This window comes from Miniopterus natalensis, chromosome 17, assembly GCF_054644295.1.
Source record: "Miniopterus natalensis isolate mMinNat1 chromosome 17, mMinNat1.hap1, whole genome shotgun sequence".
Classification (NCBI taxonomy): domain Eukaryota; kingdom Metazoa; phylum Chordata; class Mammalia; order Chiroptera; family Miniopteridae; genus Miniopterus; species Miniopterus natalensis.
The window spans coordinates 9,935,772-9,957,281 of NC_142097.1; the positions used below are offsets into that span (position 1 = coordinate 9,935,772).

Consider the following 21,510-nt stretch of genomic DNA (forward strand, 5'->3'; position numbering starts at 1 on the left):
TTATCTAACTTTTATTCTCCCAAGGCCTATAAGGCAGGTACTCTACTGCTATTTCAATTTTCCAGATTAAGAATATGAGGCTCAGAGAGGTTGTGATCTTTCCAAGTTCCTATAGCCACTAAGTGGCAGAGCTGGGAGTGGAATGGAGTTTGATCTGACAGCCCAAGCTCCAAGGTATATACAAAGAGAAACCAATTTTTTTCAGTACCATAACCAACCCCAGGACTTGACACAATAGACAAGGGCAGCCATAGCTATCAACTGAGTCCTCCTCCCTTAAGCGAGAGATCCACCCAACTACACAGGATAAACACATTGACTTTTCAGTCTGTTTCTTGACCCTTCTCCTTGCTATTGGTGGTGCCATTGATTAAGGTCAGAGATGAGCTGGTGCCAAATGAATCCTCCATAACACACACAGCTCTTCTCCTGGGGGCAGCTGTCTTGCCACTACTCTCCCTTCAACACAAAATGAACACTGAGCAATAGGACACTAGGCAATGCAGGAGGTGGGGAAGTAAAAAGACATCTGAGAGGCTTTTTCAAGAGAGGAGGGGGCTTGGAGGGAAAGCTCTTCTGTGCCAATCTAGGGAAAAGTGACCCAGAGTTCTCTTAGCCCAGCAAAGGGTTGTACATAGTCTTTCCACCACACCACACCCATGCCTCTCCCCCTCACAAAACTCCAGGCCAGGGTTTCCCACCTGCTGGATACTAAGGCCAAGGGAAAGGAAAGGGGGAAAAGATGGCACGGGGCTGGATCTGAACTCGGGGGCAGAGGTGGGGGGCCGGAATGGATACGGGAGGAGGCTTCATTGCCTGGCAACAATCCCGGGGCACGTGCACTGGTGACATCATCCCAGGCCACCACTAACACAGACCTTTGACACCTAGAGGTGGAGAGGGGCAGCTGGCTAAGCTTCCTGGGAAATAGCCTTAGGAATTCTGGGAACCCAAAAAGGAGAGGAAGGTGGAAGCAGGACCCTAGCATCCTGCTCCTGCTTTTATCTCTTTTACCCCCAGTACGACTCCAATCCCAGGGACTCAGGCCTCTAGGCTCCACCTCTCCGCCTGCTGACCTGACCTCCCAACCCACATTTCTGACGGAGTCCCGACACGCCTCTCAGAGATACTGTGCCTTCTCTCTCCAGAGCCAGATCTCGTGTGGGAGGTGGGAGGTATGGGGCGGGGGCACTGGGTCTCGCCGGACTCTTTTCCCCCATCTGTGAGGTCCCCCGAGCTCCCGCCGGCCGCCAGCCGGCATCTGTCTGGGTCCCCAACTCTCCTGCCCCTCCCCGTGCTGTTCCAGGGCGGAGTCTGTGGAGTTGAAACAAGGACACGGCTAGAGGAAGAGTTATATAACCGGGAGAAGCCGGGAAGGACGAGTGGAGACGGACACAAACGGCTCGAAAGGAGCCGAGGATGGTGCAAAGAGCACCAGGGCAAGTGGGGAAGGGAAGGAATTTGGTGCTTATCAAAGAATGCAAGCGAAGAAGGGGCGTGATGGCCCCTGGTGACACGGCCGTCCGGGGCTTCCCCGCAGGGCCTTCCCCGGCCACCAACAAACAGCAGCTGGGCCTGAGCGAGTGAAGCCTCGGGAAGGGGCGCTAGTACCCGTTCGGTTCCTCCTGGGGAGGCAACCAAAGCCAAGAGCCCGGGAAGGCAGCGGGGGAGCTTATGGGGCCGGAAACCACAGCTCCGCCCAGCCCACCACCTGGGAGAGTGGGGCGCCAGCTGGGAGGTTGGTAGGAAACAGGTAGCGGGCCGTTCCCAACCAAGGCTGGGCATTAAAGATTCCAGACCTCGAGGAAGAAGGCAAGCGGACGCAGACGTCTGGGTCGGGAGGGAATGAGGGACTCTGCCCAGCACTATGAAGCCAACACACTCAAGGGGTGAGGGGTAGGCGAGCACCGACCCGTGGCGCAGGCGCGGGGGGTGGGGGGTGCGGGTTCCGAAGCGTGCGGCTGAGGGAGGGGCCGTGGGCGCGAGCGTGTGGGAGTGCACGTGCAGGTCTCCCGCAGTTACCCCTTCCTTTCCTCAACCTCTGCCCCTCCTCTCTCCCTCTCCCGGTCCCGGTATAATGCCTCCTCCACATTGGCTGCCAGGGCTCTGATGTCAGGGCCGTCCGCTGGAGCGGATTGGGCAGACTCGAGAGTTCGGGAATCCGGCTCCGCAGTCTAGCTCGCCAGTTACTCTGGCAACAGGGCAAGCAACCCCGGGGGGGGGGGGGGGGGGGGGAGCGGAGCTCAGCGCTAGGCCTGGGTCCCGCCTCCCTCCTGACGAATCCATTTCAGTGCCAACTCGCTGCCTCCCCTCCTTCCTCCCAGGCTCTTCCCGTCCCGAGAACCAGGCATTCGGCCCTCGACCTTTCACAGTCTCCCAGCCCCCCATACTCGCCAACTCCCCCTCCAAGTCACAGCCACAAACCACAGCAGACTGGCAGTGAACCTGCGTTGCTTAGTAACCAACCCGCGTGCCCCCTCCTAGCTATATACCCTAGCCCCGGGAGGCGGAGACTGAGTCCCCAGCCCCTTCCCCATTCTATGCCTTTTTCCCTCCCGCCCACAATTTCCTGTGAGGGGCCAGGATGACAAGAAACCAAAAGAGCACCTCAGCCCACCCTTCCCTCTGGTTAGGGAGGGGGGCTCCGGCTGCTTTCAAGGCCCCATTCCCCACCTCACTCCCCTCAGCTCGGGCTGTGCGTCTCGCCCTCGCCATCTCGTGGCTACGTCGGGAAGATCAAGCACAAAGCATGAGCGAGACGGGGGCAAAGAACGTGAAAGGGCAGAGTGGGGTAGGACACGGGATGACGAGACAAGTGGGGTAAAGCCGAGTGAAGGGAGGTGAGGTGTGGCGGAGGAGAGGGGGCGGAGGCCACAGCTTAGAGGCTAGCGGGGATCCTGGTGTGAGGGTCAGGGTTGAAGCTATCACCCCCAACTCGTGGAAAGTACTGGGGAGAAACCCGAAGTGGCCGAGGGATCGGAGACACGTCCCTGCCTAACCACGTTAGACCTCCAAGGCAATTGCACTGACCTATCTGCAAACTCTGACCTTTAGTTAGGGACCGCCGCGTGCCGCCCCGCCTTAGAGAAAGGGAATCCCAGACGCGAGTCCTTTCAGGCCCCTCACAACATCCGGAACCCAAGCCATCTGCCTCTCAGCTCTTCCCCCACCCCGCCCTGCTCTTTTCTAGGGCACCGGGATATCCTGAGCCCCAGTCTTCTTCCCAGTGCCTTTGCCGAGACCCAAACTTTCATCCTCAGATCTACTCTGCCTGCGACTCAGGCGTCCCGCCCCCCTGAGAAGGAGATGGTTTCCCTCTTTACAGACGCCCGCGCGGCTCCTTGTTACCTGATACTAGGGTGTCCCAGGTGTTCAGATTCCCCAAGGTCTCCCAGGGGGTCGAGCGGCCCCCCCCTCTCCCAGGTCGGGGCTGGGGGGGCCGCTCCGCTCCGCCCCGTGGCGCAGTTGGATTTTCCAACACAAACCCCGCCCCCAAAGCCCCGCCCCTTCCCATGGTCCCGCCCCTCCTCGCACCGAGGTACCCCACCCCTTCTCGGGCTCCGCCCAGCCTTTTGCAGGTTCCTTTCGCCTCAGCGCAAGTGCCGAATAAGATGCCAAATGCGTATTGCGGACTCCAGGGTGCAATGTGCGGGGCTGTCTGTCAAACCCTTATTCCATTTGGATCACGCGCCTTTCCAAAGTAAATCCCGCCCCTAGTTCCAGTCCAGCACTTAGACTTAGCCACACCCTCTTTAGGCCCTTCGGCCCTGCCCATTCATTCGAGGCCACGCCTCTGTCTCTAGGCCTCCCACTTCTCTTTCCCCACCCTGTAGCAGCTCACCGTAGCTCTCTGGTCCTCTGTAAGGCCAGGCTTCCTCCTCAAACCCCACCATCCCATTGAGAAACTTAGGGCTTGTAGTCACGGGTGTTTTACTGCACTGAACTCCAATAAAATTCCACCTTTATGGCTAGTACACTAGGTATCTCCAGGGCCTCATTACACAGCAAATTCAACCAAGGTCAAGGCTTGAGCGAGGTGCAGCCTCGGTCTGAGGTGCATTGTCAGCTTTGGTTCCTAGAGTCTCCGACCCTCTCTCAAGCAGGGAAGAAGAGGAGGCCTTCTCAGTGGTCCAAGTTCATGAGTAGAGCAGTGCCCCTCTTGATCCAATGATCAGATGTCATGGTCCCACACCGGAGGTCGATGCCGATGACAAAGGAAGCTCTGTCTGAGCTGCCTGCCCGGGTGGGATAGTAATAGCAAGGACAGGAGTACATACCTGAGGAAAAAAGAGAAGGAATCAGATCCCAGAAGCATCTGGGAAAACAGGGCAGGAGCATCTGTGCGGGAGGGATGGGGCAAAGGATGGGTTAGGATACAAACTAGGGATGGGGCAGGCAGGTCTAAAGGAGTGGCCCACCCTTGGCACTCTTCTTTCTACTCTCTGTAGGCCGGAAGTGGATTGTGGGCATGAGGCAGACAAGCTGCATGGGTTCTGCCTCCACCAAGCAGGAGTTCTTCCGGTCCCAGCCGGCACCCTCTAGGTACAGGCCTCGAACCCAGACACCGTCCTGGGGAGACATGGGGGCAGGTTACAGGGAAGTCAAAACCATTGATTGCCAGCACCCCTGACCTGCCACTTCTCTACTCAACTAATTGTTTCCCACCTTTGCTCCCAGCACCCTCCTCCACCAGACCCGCCTTTGCTCAGAGCCCCAAGCACATCTGGTTCCCACCTTGGGTGGATACACTAGGTTGCTGTCATCCACAGTGGAAACGATAAACTCCCAAGAGAGGCTGTCCACTGAAATCTGGGGATTGAAGGTGAGAATAAGGGTGGAGCAAGTACATGTCCTCAGCATCCAGTCCCTATAACACTTTCCACATGGCTCACATTGTTTTGGCGAGCTGAAGACTGCAGTACAGCAGTGAGGAAGCCAGTGGGAAAGGTGAATCCAGACAGCCAGAAGATCACAGGAGGCCGGGCACGACTAGCCCATAGCTCAAACTGTTCCACACGCAGGGCCAAGTCCCGGGTCCATGCAGCCAGTGGCTTTTGCGAGGGATATGCCTGGAGGAGGAGGCAGTATGTGTTCATTCATTCATGCATTCAAGTCCTTATTTTGAGCAGTTGGAGCAAATATGAGAAGAGAGTGTGATGTCAGCCCCTGCTCCCCAACTTCAGTTGGATAAAGCACTCCAAAAGCCATTTCCCAGGAAAGAAGCATAAAATGACAACTATTAATTAACAACAATAGCAAGAGTAACAGTAACCAGTCACCATTAATGAAGCACCTACTAAGTGTTATGCATAGTACTGGGAATCCTTGAAACATCCTTGGAGAGATTAGTAACTTGCCCTGAGTAAGATTCTAAATTAATATCTTGTGCAAAGTCAGTCAGTGAATGGCAGAGCCAGATTTCAACCTTGAACCTTCCTGGCTCCAAAGTCCAGGCTTACTGCATTTTGCTCTATGCCTACCAAGAACCAGGAGACCAGGGACACAGGGTGAGAAGAGATCTCATTGTTGGAATAGGATCAACAGTGGTGTAATCTTGCCTTTCCCCAGAGTGGAGGGACATGGGCATCAAAGATACAATTGAAAATCTCTTCCAGGCTTGTAGACATGACGATGAGGCCCTGAATGCCTTTTTCCAGGTCTGTCAGTGAGAACCTGAGCAGGATAGGGTGGATGGTTAGAGATGGGATGGTCCTGGAAGAGTCATCTTAGGCAGGAAGTGAAGGCTTCCTCTTGCCCCCTCCCCACATTCTGCAGAGCCCCTCTCCATCTTACAGGATGGTCTCCATAAGCTTATTGTATCTCTGGATCTCCTGCAGAAGGACCACATTGAGAGGGGAGGGGTCCAGAGCCAGCAGTTTTCGGGTCCCCTCATAGTCGATCATTTCAGGAATCTTCTGTTTCACATCAGTGGCCAACTCAAGGACCTGATGAAGCAGGAGTTCTGAGTGCAGCCCTCTCTTCCTCATGGCTTTTCCTCCCCCAGGTGTCTGTCTGTTCTTACCTTCTCTTCCCGGCTCTGGCCTCCACCCCTGGAGGGTGTAATCTGGGGTTGCAGGGAAAACAGAGTCTCAAAGAGAGTTCGCGCCTCAGTGATCTGGGAGGCCACATCTGCATTGGGGTGCTGGCCAAAGGCCTCAGGGGGGTCCATGCCAGGCAACATGCTGATGTACTCCTTGTAAGAGGCCAGACTGCCATCCTTGGGGATGAAATAAGTCTCCAATACTGACAACCTGGGGAGCCACAGCATAATTATCACCACATTGTGAGGACTTGGGGGTTTCAATGCCAGGCCAAGACCCCAGTCCCTATGTATGACCCATTTGTCCAGCTCTCTGCTCTTGCTCTTCCTCCCAATTCCACACACTCTGCCTTCTACCAATTTCATATTCTCTCCTCAAACACTTCCCCTTCCCCCCTGTCCTACCGCCTGGTCTCTTTGTGTCCTCTGGCCCCCTGTTCAGTGCCATCTCCCCCTCACCGGTAGGAGGGGGTTGATAGAGACTGGTCACAGAAATAATCATTGATGTAGGTGGTGAGCAGGCGCCGGTCCCAGTCATCCGTGACGTGCCCACCGTAGTTGATGCCAGCAATGAGGTACTTGAGCGCATCCCAGGGTGTCTCCTCATACTCATCCAGATAGAGGCTCAGCAAATTCTCTGACACCTGTGCATGGTCCCAGCCCAAACCCCCAGCCCCACATATAGTTATTGTAGGAACTCTTCCAGTGGGACTTTTTTTTTTTTAATTTTCCAATGGGACTTGAACATAGGCTGTCAGTGGATATTCCTATAGGGGAGCCATGGGGCCAGAAGTGTAAGAAGATAGGGCTGGGATAAGGGACCCCTGGTTAGAACAAACCTCAAAGTCGGAGTCATTGAAGCCATAGATAATGTTCCAGCCAAGCTGCAGGAACTTTTTGCGTTCAAGTAATACCGAGTGGAAGAAGCAGAGTGCAAACAGCAGCTTCTTATACTTAGCAGGTTTGGAGCAACGGGAAAACTGTGGTTCCGTCATCAGTTGGTAAAGACGTGTCATGTTGGCCTTTAGGCCCTGAGGACAATGAAGTACAGAGAAGGGATGGCATCATCTTGCTCTGCTCTGCCACTAGCACCACTGTCTACAGTTGTGGAAGTTGCTCACTGCACAAGGGCACTGGCTGAAGAGCTGAGTAGAGGCTGAAATCTAGCCCTTGATCTGCATGCCAACATGCACCCTCATTCTCAGGGCTGGCTGCCTTTCTCTAATTTACACACAGGCACTGTATGGGCTAGTGGCAGCCCTACCTTCTTGTCCTCCCACTTTTGATCTTCTCAGTCACAATGTTCTCAATGATGGGTAGGCCAACTCAATTTGGGAGTACCAGAAAATAGGAAAAAGGCAAAGATATACATGCAACTATTAATGAACAAAAATGAACACTATGTTATGTGCAAAGGTTCAGTATAGATTAAAAGGGCCATAGTATATCATCAAGGAGGAATATTGTATGTGAATAAGTTGGAATTTGGGCTAAGTGTTACAAAGGGGAAGGATGTGACTAAGCTGAGAGGAGAGTCTTGGTTTTCAGGAGGTGGAAAGAACTGAAGGAAAGAGACACAAAGGGGAAGATAAGTGAGAAGATGAATCTAACTGAAGTCAAGTGTGAGTGCTCAGGTTGGGTAAGAAGGGCCATTAACAGATGGAGATGCAATAAGAATGACATCTTGAGCCATTTGGACCTGATTCACCAGGTGTCATGGAGCCACTTGCTGTCTTGAGTAGAACAGTGATATGCTGAAACAGTGTCTTAAGAAGACTCACCTATTATGGACAGAATGGATTAGTGAGAAAACTGAAGCAAGAATATTGGAGAAAGCAGTAACAAAAAGAAAATGTGATTTTTAAAATGCCATTTATAACATCGAAATATGTAAGGTGTGAATAAATCTAATAAAAATATACAAATCTTCATAGAGAAAATTACAAAACTTTATTGAAATAAAGAACAAATGAAGAGACATACTATTTTCATGGATTGGGAGGCTCAATATCCTACAGATGTAGATTTCTTCAAAATTGATCCATAGGATTTTTTTGTGGAACTTGATAAGCTAATTCCAAAATTTATGTTGGAGCCCAGCTGGTGTGGCTCAGTGGTTGAGCATCAACCTATGAACCAGGAGGTTCGATTCTCAGGGCGCATGCCCAGGTTTCAGGCTCCATCCCCAGTAGGGGGTGTGCAGGAGGCAGCTGATCAATGACTCCCACATCATTGATGTTTCTATGTCTCTCTCCCTCTCTCTGAAATCAATAAAAACATATTAAGAAAAATTTATGTTGGAGAGTAGCCTAAAGAAAAATAAGGTAAGGAGACTTGCCTTACCAGCTATAAAGAATTATTATAGAGCTCTATGGTAATTAAGATAGTGTATAGTGACCCCAATATAAACAACTTGATCAATTAACAGAATAAAGGACCCAGAAACATATATATATGTATATATATGTATGTATATATGTGTATGTATATATGTATGTATATATGTATATGTATATGTATATACACATACATACATATACATATATATGCATATATGATTTAAACATAATTTAAGGCTGAGCAGACACATTGCAGATCAGAAGGGTAATTGTGGGCTGTTCAATAATAGTACTGGGAGAATTGGTTATCCATGTGGAAAAAATATTAGACCTCTACTTCATTCTACACTCACAAAAATTTATTTGAAGTGACTGAAAACCTATATGTGAAAGTCAAGTTATAAAACTGTTTTCAAGGCAAGTATAAGAGAGTGCCTTTATCACCTTGGAGTAAGCAAAGATTTCTTGAACAAGACATAGGAGCACAACCCCTGAAAAAGGAGATAGCTAAATTAAACCTGATAAAAACTAAGAATTTCTATCCACTGAAAAATAACATAAAGAAAAAAGACAACCCACAAAACACGTAATTTACAAAGGCTAGTGACCTGGAATATAAGAACTACAAAACATGAAGAACAGCATGAATAAATGTCAAGTACATAAAGTTTATATGGCATGGTTTCATTAGCCATGCAAACTTTTTTGTTAAAATTATAAAGAAAAGAAAAGAAAGTGACAAACACAACATTCAGAATAATAGCTTCTTCTGAGTGGGGAGAAAAGGTAGTGAGATTGAGGAGAAGTGCACGGAGACTTTAAAGAAAAATTATAATCTTTCTTACACAGGGTGATGGGCACACAGGTATTTATTGAATCTTGATCTGTTATATTTTGCATATATTTCATAAATATTCTTTTGTATCTACTTTTAAAAGACTGGATGGCCGGCAGTGATCCAAGAACATACTCCAGGATTATACCCCAAACTGGGGGCTGTAATTAATGGGGACTTTCTAATTTGAAGTAAAACTCAGATGAACCACCATCCCCTTGACTATTTGGGCTGACTTTGTATACGTAGAGGCAAAACCTGGCCTCTTTCACAGGACAACAAAATACTGATCTAGATTGGATCCTGTTCTGGGGGAAGGGGTGGATTTATAAAGGCCATGATTGGATCATTTAACAAAAAATGAATATATAATAGATTTAAATGAAAATATTATATCAATTTTTAAAATTAATCCTCACCCGAGGATGTTTTTTCCATTGATTTTTATAGAGAGTGAGTTAGAAATATTGGTGTGAGAGAAACACATTGATTGGTTCTCTCCATCACGTGCCCAATCGGGCTAGGGATTGAACCTGCAATCCAGGCATGTGCCTTTGACCAAGAATCGAAGCTGCAACCCTTTGGTGTGTGGGCTGACTCTCTAACCACTGAGACCACCAGCCAGGGCTGCATCTTTTTTTTTTTAATTTGGTAACTGTGCTGCAGTTATACGAGAACAATCTTATTCTTAGGGTTGAGCCATTTATGTTGAAATACATTTAAGTACTTAGCAGTAAAGGACCATGATATACGTATCTTACTTTCAAATGGCTCAGAAAAGGTGTGTATGTGTGAAAAGAGAAAAACAGAGAGAGATCAAATGATATGGCAAGTGGGGCAAAATGTTAACAATAGATGAATCTGGGTAACATATATGTGGGTGTTCATTGCACTATTGTTATTCTTACAATTTTTCTGTAAATTTAAAATAATTTCCAAATAAAATATTTCAAAATACTGGCCTTTTTGTAAGCTTCCAAAAGAAATCCAGTTGTACCAAGTAAACCCTGAATATTCTACTTCCACTGAAGATTTGGCTGATCGCAAGGAGGTTCTGTCTTTCACAAAAAGCACTCCTGGGCAAAGCCAGATGGCCTCTCTCTCCTCCGAGCCCCCCCATTGCTGATTCCTCTCTCCCTCCTCCTAGGTTTCCCTCAGACTCATTGCCCCCTTCATGAAGCAGACCTAAATAGCACCTACCTTTGCACTTATACACCTCTACCCATCACAGGGTACTCGATCTAGCTACCAAGGCACACGCCTCTCTTAGAAGGCAAAGAAAAAAAGTTCTTTTAAAAAATGAATAAAAAAATATTCTGTTACACTGGGGACATATTTCTGGACTATTTTACATTTTTAAATGGGGACATGGAATGCTTTTTTGGCAGAAAAAAAATAAAGGTAAATAAAAATCAACTTTAAACATATCTCTTTAAAAAAAATAGTGGCACCATTAACAAAAATAAGATGATGATATGATCTATGGTGGAAGCGCTGATGACTTGTTTTGAATGTGGGACTTGTCAAGAAGAAATAAATGTTTTGTCATCAGATGGAATTCAGACCTGGCACTGAGTCTGCTACTGGAGCCAGAGATGGGGACTGGAGTTGAATTGGGGAAAGGGCAATTTCTTCATCAAGTTGGGAAAGGAGGAAATGAGGAATGAGAAAAGCCGGAGGTCAAGGACTGTCTTCAGATACAACCACGGGACAGGAAGAGAAAGCAGCACAGAATAAATGATGTCACAAGAGGCAGAGGGATAAGTGGGAGTGTGTGTCAGGGAAACCAGAGAAAGGGACAGTCCTCTGTCAACTACCCGGGGTGTTCGAGGAGGACTCAGGACCCCCAAGAGAGACCTCCAAGCACGTGTGCATTCAAACAGCGTTTACTTGTTGAGCATCTGCTACATACAAGTCCCTGCTCCAGCCATAGGATGAGCAAAATGGTGAGAAAGAGAAAAACCCCATGGTGCCTGCCCTCATGGAGCTTGCAGTCTAGAGAATTAGGGGAATTGAGGAGGATTACACTGACACATGTAAAATTACTGTGGCAGTAAGAGCCAGGAGTGGTAGATGTTTCACAAGAGTGGCCGCTGGGATGTGGACCTAGACATGGAGGTCAGAGGCTTCCTGAGACTAGAAGGGGCAAAGAAGGGATGGGGAGGAAAGGAGAGAGCAGCATAAACAAGAGCCTTAGGGCAGGAGAATACAGGGTTTATTGAGGAAGAACAAAAAGATTTAAAAATTAATGGTGTAGGTACAGCAAAGAAAGGGAGGGGAGAGTGGCAAGGACGAAGGGGGGAGGTGCCTGCTGGGATACACAGGCCGTGTTAATATGGGTTTCGATCTTGCCTAAAAGCAATGAAAAGCTACTAAATAGTTTAAGCAGGGGGTAAATGGGTGGGATGTAGCAACATGATCAGATTTTCTTAATTAAAAAAGATGAAATATTACCATATTTAGGCAACCTGCATGAACCTTAAGAGTATTTTGCTAAGTGAAATAAGTCAGACAGAAAAGGACAAGAACTGTATTATTTCACTAATATGTAGGATATAAAACAAAAAGCACAAACAAAACAAAAATAACTCATAGGTACAGACAGCATGATCAGATTTTAAAGGATCAGTGTGATGGCATTCAACAGTGACCTTGTGCCCAGCAAGGATATCGGGGTTAGGTTCCATTGGTTGCGGCTCTACCCCCAATAGGGGGCATGCAGGAGGCAGCCAATCAATGACTGACATCATTCATGTTTCTCTCTCTCCCTCTCCCTTCCTCTGTCTGAAATCAATAAAGACATATTCTTTAAAACAATGTTAAAACAAAACAAAACAAAACAAAACAGTGACCTTGTAATATTGGAGATAAAAGTTTCAATAGAGTTGGAGAGAAGGGAGAGAAGGGGGCCCAGCCAAGTGTGACATTAGGGAGAGAATGTAAGACAACTTTGGGAAACAGGAAGGTTCTCTGGACTAGGTATTTACTCTTCAGTGCCTCAGTTTCCTATCTGTAAAATGGGTTAATAGCATTTACCTGATAGTGTGTGTGTGTGTGTATGTATTAAATGAATTAATAAATGTAAATCGATTAGAACAATGCATGGCACATAACAACACTCAAGAAAATCAGGTATTACTATTATGTTCTAAGAGTTTGGCACAAAGACAAGAGAAATGAGATAAAATTTTTTAGAGGACAGTAGAATCAAAACATGTTGTTAAGGTTAAGCCCTCTCTGATGCTAGCAGAAGGAAAGGTAGACCAGATGGTATGGTCGATGCTGGCTATCTACAGTCGCCCATACCTTTGGTGGTTCTGTGGTCATCTTGATGCTGGCCTGTAAGATTGAGATAGGGAAGTCGGGGTGGGGACTAGAGCTGAGCCACAGGCGGAAGGAAGGGTGAGGATCCTCCACCTGCAGTTGTTCCACCAGTTTGTCCAGATTAGGCATCCAAGAGAGTGACAGATGGCAGTTAGCCAGGAATACCCAATGTCCTGCAAGGAGATACTAGATTCAGTGGGACCCATTCTCTAAACCCCATCTGTCCCCACACTATCCATCTGATTGTATGTATGTGGGAAGGGGCTCAAAATGCTCAGGTCTGCCACTCCTGGGGCCTTCTGGAAAAGTGGGAGCTGCAGTTATGGCAGTGTGATTGAGGCTGGAGGCTCTGGTGAGTAGGATCAGGGCCAAGGAGGGGGTAGAAGGACAAGAATGACACTAACCCTGAAACATGCCCTCTCGGAGGAGCCGAGCAGCAATGGGGGCTTGGCCTTGGCCCAGGGACAGGGCATGAAAACGCTGAGCCATGCCTGTGTGCTCTGCCAGCTGGAGCAGGGCACTGGTGGGGTCCACACCAGGGGACAGGATGAATACCAGTGGGGTTCGTGGGGTTGAGTCCTCCAGCACCTGTCAGAAGCATAGGGTATGGCCTCAAGCAGAAGGCCAAGTAACATGAGTGGGAGAGAGATAGAGGAAATGCATATGGTAGACTGGAATGGGGAGAGGGAGGCAGGAAGGACCCAGGGGTGGTGCGGGCAAGGAAACCAAGCCACTGACCAACTTCATGTTTAGCACAGGTGGTTCAATGAAGCGGGAGCCAAGGTTGGAGACAATGAAAGAGGTAACACAGAATGCCACTCGGTCCTGGCGTAGGGAGCGAACAATCAGCATCCGTTGCATTTCATTGCAAGCATTCTCCCACTCACCTGGGGATGAGTTGAGTTGAGTTTTTGTAGGGTGAGTGTGGAAGAGCAGGGAGTTTAAACAAAGGGGCACCTGCAGGGAATGCTCTGCCAGGAGGCAGCTGGATGAGGGGAACTTGGGAGAGGGGATAAAGAACAAAGGGAAGGGCAAGCACATGGGCTGAATGGAGGGAAGGAAAAATGCAGGAGTGGGGAGGCTCAGATGCCTGGGCACCTGGCAGCATAGCCTTCTCCGGGGTGGCATTGGTATACCACTGGTACCAGTCACGAGGATACTGTTCAAAGGAGTTCATGAGTCCATGAAAATTGGTTAGTTTGTCTAGCTCTGTGATGTTATCCCAGTAGGCATCTGCGAGCCAGCTAGTACATGGGTTATCCATTTGGCCCTCCCGATCCAGGACCTGGGGGAAAGGAGACAGGAAAAAGGGATTGACTGGGAACATCTCCAAAAGAAAGTTACCTTTTTTTTTAAAACATGGGAAATCCAAGATGAGTCTTACATGAAACAGAATGGAAAAATGAATACAGGAATCCAAGATGGATTGGAATCCACCTTTATTAAGGAAATAAATGGGGGTTTCAGCCTCTCAGCTACTGTAGAGCTATCACAGTTCAAATTTAGGGAGCTTGCGCCCTCTGGTGGTTGCATCTTACCTAATCCTATCAACTGGTAGCTTCACCCTTCAGAGAAGAGCAAATTCCCTTCACTCTTGAACAAATATTTATTGTTCACCAACTGCAAGTTTTTTAAGCACATGGAATACATCACTGAACAAAAAGTACAAATATATATGCCCCTAAGTAGCTTTTTTCCAACATGAGAGGGCAGATAATGAACCAAAACATAAATGAGTGAATTATCTAGTATATTAGAGATTTTTCCAGTGCCATGGAAAAATAGAATAAGTTGAGGGAGATAAGGAAGATTGAAGTGCTGAGGGGTAGTCTAAAGTGTTAAATGAGAAAGTCAAGGATGTCTTAGGAGGTGAGATTTGAATCAAATATTGGAGGAGGTGAGAGAGGGGCCAAGTGTGTACACCTGAGGGTGTAGTTTTCTGGGAGAAGGAACAGCCAGCGTAAAAGGCCCTAAGGTGGGACATGCCTGTGACAGCAAGGAGGCCTGTGCAGCTGGAGTGGGTGGATTGAGAAGCTGGACGGTGGGAGATGACATCAGTGATGTGCAACCATTTTAAAAGAATCTCTTGCCACTGAGTTGAGAGATCTGGGGTGGCGGGCATTGGGAGGTTACTGCTAAAACCCAGATGAGAGGTGACGTGAAGGTGTCAAAATAAATGAAACTGTTGTCCACGGGGATGGGGGACTGACTAGCCCAGGGAAATGCAGTATCGTTGTGAGGTTCATGTGTGGGTGTTTTTCTCCAGCCACATTCAGCTGCATGGGCCACACAGGAACAGTAGAGCAGGATCTAACCAGAGTGGTAGTTTGCCAAGCAAATGCAACACAGGGGGAAGGGTGGGGAAAGCGCTGAGGTGCTTGCAAGGAGGACAGTGTCATGGTGGCCATGCTGCAGGCCAGGGAAAGAGTGGCTTGAGAGGTAGTGAAAGAGCTGCAAGATCATGCCAATCAGGGGTCACAGGTAAGAGGGGCCCCAAAAGTCCCACCTGTAATGTGAGCATGGCAAGTCACTGCCATAGCCCAAGAGAGCTCATCATGCCCCTACTCCTGGCAGTTCTCCTCAGCTCACTTGCTGGAGCTTTGGGCCTCATCCTCCAGGTCTGGAGTCCTCTTCATACCTGCCACCATCCTCAACCTTGACCACCCCACACTAGGATGTGCCCTCTACCCAACTCACCACACCACCACGTAGAAAGAAGTTGTACTCATCCATGTTGAGCTTGCCAGAAGTCTCCAGGATTTTTGCACACATCTGAAAACTGAATAGCAGCTTGTGGCGCTCAAAAAGGGTGCGGCAGGTATATCTGAGAGAAGGGGACAGGGAGGGTGGAGGGGGGAAGACACTCAATATGAACGCTTACTGAGCAAACATCATACAACCGCAGAGTCCTATGCAGAAGAAGGATCTTTATCACATCTAGTTCAAACCTCCTATAAACTGCCAAGCACTCAGGGACCTAGAGAAAGCACATGATTTTCTCAGAGTTCACTGGTAAAATCAATCATTCGTTTCTATTAAAAAACACCCAATATTGACTGGACCCTTACTATGTGCCAGGCACTCTTCCAGGTCCTGAAGACACAAATATGAATAAGCCAGAGTCTCTGTCCTGGAGGAAGTCAGGTAGCATGGGAAGGACAAATGGATGAGAGAGGCCACTGATTATGCAACGATGTGATGAATTCTATAGAGGGTGGCAGTGAGTGAAGGGATCACAGGACAGGGGTGCCCACCATGCCTGGTGGACACAAGGAAAGTTTTTGTTGTTGTTGTTGTTTTAAAGAATAGTTTACTGATTTTTAGAGAGAGGGAGAAAGGGAGAAGAGAGAAACATTGATGTGAGAGGGTAATATGTAGCAGCTGCCTCCTGCATGCCCTCTACCAGGGATTAAGCCCACAATCCTGGCCTGTGCCCTGACCAGGAATGGAACCAGCAACCTCTTGGTGCACTGGACGACACCCAACCAACTGAGCCAGACCAGCCATAGAGAGGGAAGTTTCTTAGTGGAGTTGCTCTGAGGTGCAGCAGAGTTACTGAGTGATGTAGAAGAGGAAGAGAGGGGAGGACTCCATGGAGAGCCCAGAGCAGAAGCAAATGTAGAGGTGGGGTTTGGGGGAAGCAGACATGGAAGGCAGTTGGCACTGCTCAGGCATCCAGTGGAAGGTGGGGAAAGGTGAAGCTGAGGAGGCAAGTGGAGGACAGGTCGCGAAGAATTTAAGCCAGGAGTGGCATGATCAGATTCATGTTCAGAAGGCTCTCACAGACAGCTACAAGAGGGCACATTGGAGAGGGAAAAAATTAGAGGCAGGATGACCTGTTAGGAGATGGTTGTGCAATTTAGAAAGAAAGATCATGAAGGCCTGAACTAAAGTGCAGTTGTAGCCGTGGGGAGAACTGGGAGGGAACCATTTGCACAAAGATACATGAGCAAAACCTGGTGACTGATCTGAAAGGCAAGGAGAGGGAAGAGTCACGGAGAACTTTCATTCTTCCACTCTCTGGCTGGGGTGACTGGGGAGTGGGCATTGGTGCCATTTAAGGGTGAGGACCTTGAAGGAAAAGGGTAGATAATGAGTTTGACCTGAAACAAGCTGAACTTGAGGGGTCTGCAGGGTGTATATGTAGGGAAGTCAAGCACCCTGCTACTCACCAGGAGCATTAGACATGTAGGCCCTCAGGTCCTACCCTCAACTTACTGAATCTGAATCTGTATTTAACAAGATTCCTGTGCTTTATATTACTATTTGAAAAGTGCTGGTATAGTAGACAGTTGTATACATAAGTTCAATGTTCAAGGGAGAGCTAAAGATGTAAAACTGGGAACAGTCAGCCCACAGGTGATGGTTGGACCATGACAATGGATAAGCTACCTCTGGAAGGTGTATGGGGAGGAGAGCAGGAGACCAAGATGGTGGTATGGGAAAGCGCTAAGGCACAACTAGCAAGAAGGGTCAGCGTTAGAGCCAGCCACTTGGCCTCCTGCCTAGGGCATGTGGGGAGAAGCCTCAAACCTGTAGACAGCATAGGTATGATATTCATTCAGGTAGTCAATGCGGTCCTCCAGCTTGTTGCTACGATGGCTTTTATCAATGCTGAGGATAAAGAGGTTGATGTAGGCATCCAGCGAGAATTGGTACATGGGGTCGATGCGGCCCATGTCATTGAGCACGAAGAACAGGACTGATGCCCGCTGGGCACAAGGGCGGTAAGCCTGCAGAGGGGGCAGAGTCAGAGGACATAGAGGAGCATGGCAGATGGCAGGGATTCAGGGAGGGATGGTTCCTCAAGCATGATTAGAGTTGCTTCTTGATGGCTAGTGGGGCTGGGCTGGAGGGCACAGGAGCTCACCTCACGGGCCAAGTCAATGTTGATCTCCGTGGTTTCACTGGTCTCCAGCTGCTCAGTCACCTCTGTGGCGGTTATCTTGGAGGTCTGAAGGGTGTTCACCAGCTGCACATCATCTAGCAGGGAGCCTGTGGCCTCATTCAGCAGCCTGGAGGGGAGCCAAGAGGCACATGGATGGAGGGGGCAGGGGCTCCATCAGCCCCCTGCTGTGCTAGTTGTGTCTGTGAGTGGACCAGCGGGAGGGTGGAGGCAAGGTCTCACCGAAGGATCTCATCCTCCAGCTCCTTGAGCTTTTTCTTGCCAGCAGCGATATTGATGACTAGTGAGTCCTTCTGCTCCTCCAACTCAGGCCGCTCCTTCCGGACCACAATGCCCAGCAGTTGGGCCTCTAGGCCCTAGAAGGATGCCAGGACTCATGGCAAGAATCTCACTCCAGCAACCTTCATCCTTTCCATCCCTTTACCCCTCTCAGGTCACTTGTACCTCCCCAACACAATCAGCTTTTTTCTTAATCCTGCCAGGCTCTACAACCCTGCCTGCTTCACCCTAGTTCAGTCTAGGCATCAGACCCCACTCACCTGTTCTTTGACTGCAAAGTTGACAATGGTGGTCTTGGCTGAGGTCTCTGGGCTGTAGTGGGGGTTGGAGAGCTTAGTGGTGATGTAGAAACGAAAACTGGGATTGTATTCTATCTCCTTATCTCCAATGCGAATCAGCAGCCGACCACCTGTATCCACAAGAGGGTCAAGGGCAAGGACCCATGAGACCAGGTGTGGGCTGACCCATTAGTTTCCCTACCAGCTTCCAGGGGTGGCGGTGACAGCCCGGGACTGTCTGACAGATAAATGGAGGACACAGCCAAAGAGCCAGCCCTTTCCTCCCCAGTGTCCTACTCAGCTGGTCCTTAGAATTTGTCCCACAGTCCAATACCACAATAAGCCTGGGCCCTGACCAATTTGAGATACAGATTTGTTGAGCACGGGGTTGAGTGTGGGGTCCAGATATTCCTGCACATTCTGGAGCAGCACTGGGTATCCAAACTGGATGGCATTTTCTAAGATTCGAAGGTAATCGCTCATCTGCAGGTCAATGATCTGAAGGCCCTAGAGAGCAAGAAAAAAGATGGAAGAAACACAGGGATTCAAAGAAGAAAATGGCCCAAGGGTAGGACCTTCAGAAGAGACAGGCTTGGGAAGAGACTCTAAGGCGGAAAAAACAGCCTCCCAGCTTTATACCTGCTTCCCTTCCATGTTCTTGATCCACTTCAGGGCCTGGGCCTGAGGGTCAATCATCAGTGCCCACCTGAAGGAGGGAGTATCTGTCAGAAGACAGGCTCTGCCCTTATTCCTCCTCATGCTCCCAGCAGCATCCTTACCTGTTGCCACGGGTGACGATGATGCCATTCTCAGTGGAGAAGGCATCTGAGGGCAACCCTTGGATGTTCCAGTCCCGAACTTTGGTAGGATTGGACAGGAAGTCATCAAAGGTGAAGCGAGGTGAGCAAGGAACCTGAAGTTCCCAAATCTGGGTAGGGAAGAGCCCCAAATTTCAGCCTGGAGATCTGAGCTCAGCACCCAAGACCTTTTCCAATATCTCTTATTACTCCCAAGGGTCCTGGTCTCAGAACCTGAGATCTCACTCATCATTTCTGAGCCTCACCTTCCTGATCCAGATCTGGTTGACAATCTCATCCCGGTAGTTGGTCAGGAAGGGTCCCATGTAGGACAGGAAAGCAGCTGCCAGAAGACAGTCACCCACCAAGTAGCCCAGGTCCTCCTCCAAGCCCTGGAGGACAGTAGGGGAGGTGTAAGCCTGTCAGGGGCCACAGCACTAGGAGACACTTGGAATGCTTTGAAGGTACTCTCCTCTGAACACTATCTGGATCAAATGGATTCTTTCCCTCTCCTAAACCTTTGTGCCCTGAGAACTCTAACCTGGTTCTAATTACTTTTGAGTTCTCCATCTTTGACAGCAATTCTATTTACATTCTGGTGATAAGGCCTAACACTTTCACAAAACCAAGAGCTCACTGAAGGCAGAGAGACAAGATCCCCCTGCCTGTTTCTATCTGGGTTAATGTGCTGTATAAAGGATCCTCGGGCGTGCTTTCTAGCTGTGCCTAAACATGGAAATAGATCTCCAATGGTACAAAAAAATCTTTCCTTTCACTCTTCTCACCAAATGTGAGGAAAGGGAGGAGAAGAACACCTCTTCCCTATTCTTGGGTGTCCCTACACCCAGGCGTCTGTATTTTCCCTGACTGTCCCTCAACCTAAAGGGGACGGGAGCTCTTGGAACTAGTTGGCAGGGAGGAAGGAGAGCCAGGTGGTACAACTGATCTCACCTTTACGGTCTCCTCCCATCGGGCCTTCTCACCAGCCAACCCAGACACCAACATTCCAGCTCGCTCCAGCTTCACCTCCATCTCCTTAGACCTCTTTCGAAGCTCTTCCTTTTGTGCCAGCTTCTCATCGTACTGTTTCTTTAGCATCTCCAGTTTCTCAGCCACCTGGGAGCAGTCAGAGAAAGGAATCAAACACAGGACTTGGGGCCAGATTGTTCTGGGTTCAAATCACCAATATGCTATTGTTTTGGCTGCACAACCTTGAGTAAATTAATCTCTTCAAGTCCTGGTTTTTCTCATGTGCAAAATAAGAATTATAACACCTACCATATAGAGTTGTTGTCAGGAGAAAAAAAGATAAAGTATGTGTGATGAGTTTTCTTTCCCTTCTCTCCGCCACTCTTTCCTTGAGCCCAGAAATTACTTGGTAATGAAACTCAAAGCTGGGTAGGAGACAGACTTCTTGTAGCATCATAAACCATACGAGATATGTTGGCAAGAAAGGATCAGAGTGCACATAAATGACTGCCACTCCATGCCAGAGGCCATACCCAAAATGTGACCTTGAAAGAGAAAGGAAAAGCTAGAAATGAACCCTAGAACTGTTGGAGAGAGAAAGAAGAGTCCATTAAAGGAAAAGGCGCAAGTCCAAGGCTCCATACCAGAGACAGGGCTCTGGGGAGAGCTTTACCTGCTAGAGAAGCCTCCCTCAATTCATCACCACCCTATGGGCTCTGCTCAGGTTGGAATATGTCACTTAAATCTAAAGTAGAGGACTGATCGAGCCTCTTCCAGGACCCGGTATGTGTGCCTAAAGGGTGAATAGTAACTGTTTTTAAAAGCCTCAAAATAATCTTGTATATGATAAAACCATTATTTTATATAACAAGTCTCCTACTGATAGACATTTGTGTCTTTCCAACATTATCTACTATTAATGCTGTGACGAATGTCCTTGTAGGGGCATAAGCACATCTTGATGCCATTTATTTTTTATTTTACTTTGTGAATGAGCAACTTAAAATTTCTGAAGCATAAGGACATGAGAAATCTTCCTCCCACTCCTGCTCTCCATCCACCCGCTCCCTCCTCAAGGTAGCCAAAGTGCCGTGCTTCCTGAATATTCTTCCAGAGGCCTCCTCTACATGTATAAGTGTGTTCAACACCGCTGTTCCCTGGATTATCACTTTTAGACTATTTATATTGACTTTATGCTATGATAAATGAAGATTTAATCCCTTATACCTCCATACCACCCCCCCCCTTTCTCTCTATTCCTAATAGTTTTAGTTCTTCTACTGGTTACCCTTATAACTTTAAATAACATGTTGAAACTTCATTTTATATCTATGAAAGCATTGCCTGGTTTTTCCCTCACCCGCATTCACCTCCCAACTTTTTTAGCTGTGCTTTTATTTTTATATTGTCAAGGTTGGTAGCATTCCCACCCAGAAGCCACAACCAGTCTTCTGTGCTTTGTCTTTAGGTTGATTATAAAGGTCCAATACCATGAATAGCATCGGTGTTATGACCTGGCTGAACCACTGGTGGCTGAGGCATATTCTGATAGGCCACTGCGCATGCCGAACTGGTTGTTAAATATTTTTCTCTTACCCGATTACATGTTTTCTCTTTCAGAAATCCTTATTGGTCAATGGTGTCTGTTATATATCTCTTATATTTTCTGGTTTGTTCTTCTTTTATATTTCTTGACTCTATCTTCCCACCCTCCTATTGAATGTCATACTGATCATTTTTAAG

General features: G+C 48.3%; 1 protein-coding gene across 1 annotated transcript in view; it reads right to left on the reverse strand.

Moving 5' to 3' along the window:
• Positions 1 to 4,082: 4,082 nt before the first annotated feature.
• DNAH2 (dynein axonemal heavy chain 2) overlaps positions 4,083 to 21,510 on the reverse strand; it is a 101,578-nt gene continuing 84,150 nt past the window's right edge. The window contains exons 65-87 of the mRNA XM_087825883.1: positions 19,750 to 19,914; positions 19,065 to 19,190; positions 18,781 to 18,929; positions 18,641 to 18,707; positions 18,358 to 18,508; positions 17,984 to 18,132; positions 17,667 to 17,800; positions 17,409 to 17,553; positions 17,072 to 17,271; positions 15,236 to 15,362; positions 13,637 to 13,823; positions 13,277 to 13,425; positions 12,943 to 13,126; positions 12,521 to 12,711; positions 6,880 to 7,071; positions 6,500 to 6,684; positions 6,023 to 6,251; positions 5,794 to 5,945; positions 5,559 to 5,673; positions 4,893 to 5,069; positions 4,735 to 4,809; positions 4,419 to 4,569; positions 4,083 to 4,277 (exon numbers count right to left, since the gene is read on the reverse strand). Of these exons, the coding sequence (XP_087682009.1) occupies positions 4,123 to 4,277; positions 4,419 to 4,569; positions 4,735 to 4,809; positions 4,893 to 5,069; positions 5,559 to 5,673; positions 5,794 to 5,945; positions 6,023 to 6,251; positions 6,500 to 6,684; positions 6,880 to 7,071; positions 12,521 to 12,711; positions 12,943 to 13,126; positions 13,277 to 13,425; positions 13,637 to 13,823; positions 15,236 to 15,362; positions 17,072 to 17,271; positions 17,409 to 17,553; positions 17,667 to 17,800; positions 17,984 to 18,132; positions 18,358 to 18,508; positions 18,641 to 18,707; positions 18,781 to 18,929; positions 19,065 to 19,190; positions 19,750 to 19,914 (3,555 nt within the window). The 3' untranslated portion in view covers positions 4,083 to 4,122. The remainder of the gene's footprint in view (positions 4,278 to 4,418; positions 4,570 to 4,734; positions 4,810 to 4,892; positions 5,070 to 5,558; positions 5,674 to 5,793; positions 5,946 to 6,022; positions 6,252 to 6,499; positions 6,685 to 6,879; positions 7,072 to 12,520; positions 12,712 to 12,942; positions 13,127 to 13,276; positions 13,426 to 13,636; positions 13,824 to 15,235; positions 15,363 to 17,071; positions 17,272 to 17,408; positions 17,554 to 17,666; positions 17,801 to 17,983; positions 18,133 to 18,357; positions 18,509 to 18,640; positions 18,708 to 18,780; positions 18,930 to 19,064; positions 19,191 to 19,749; positions 19,915 to 21,510) is intronic.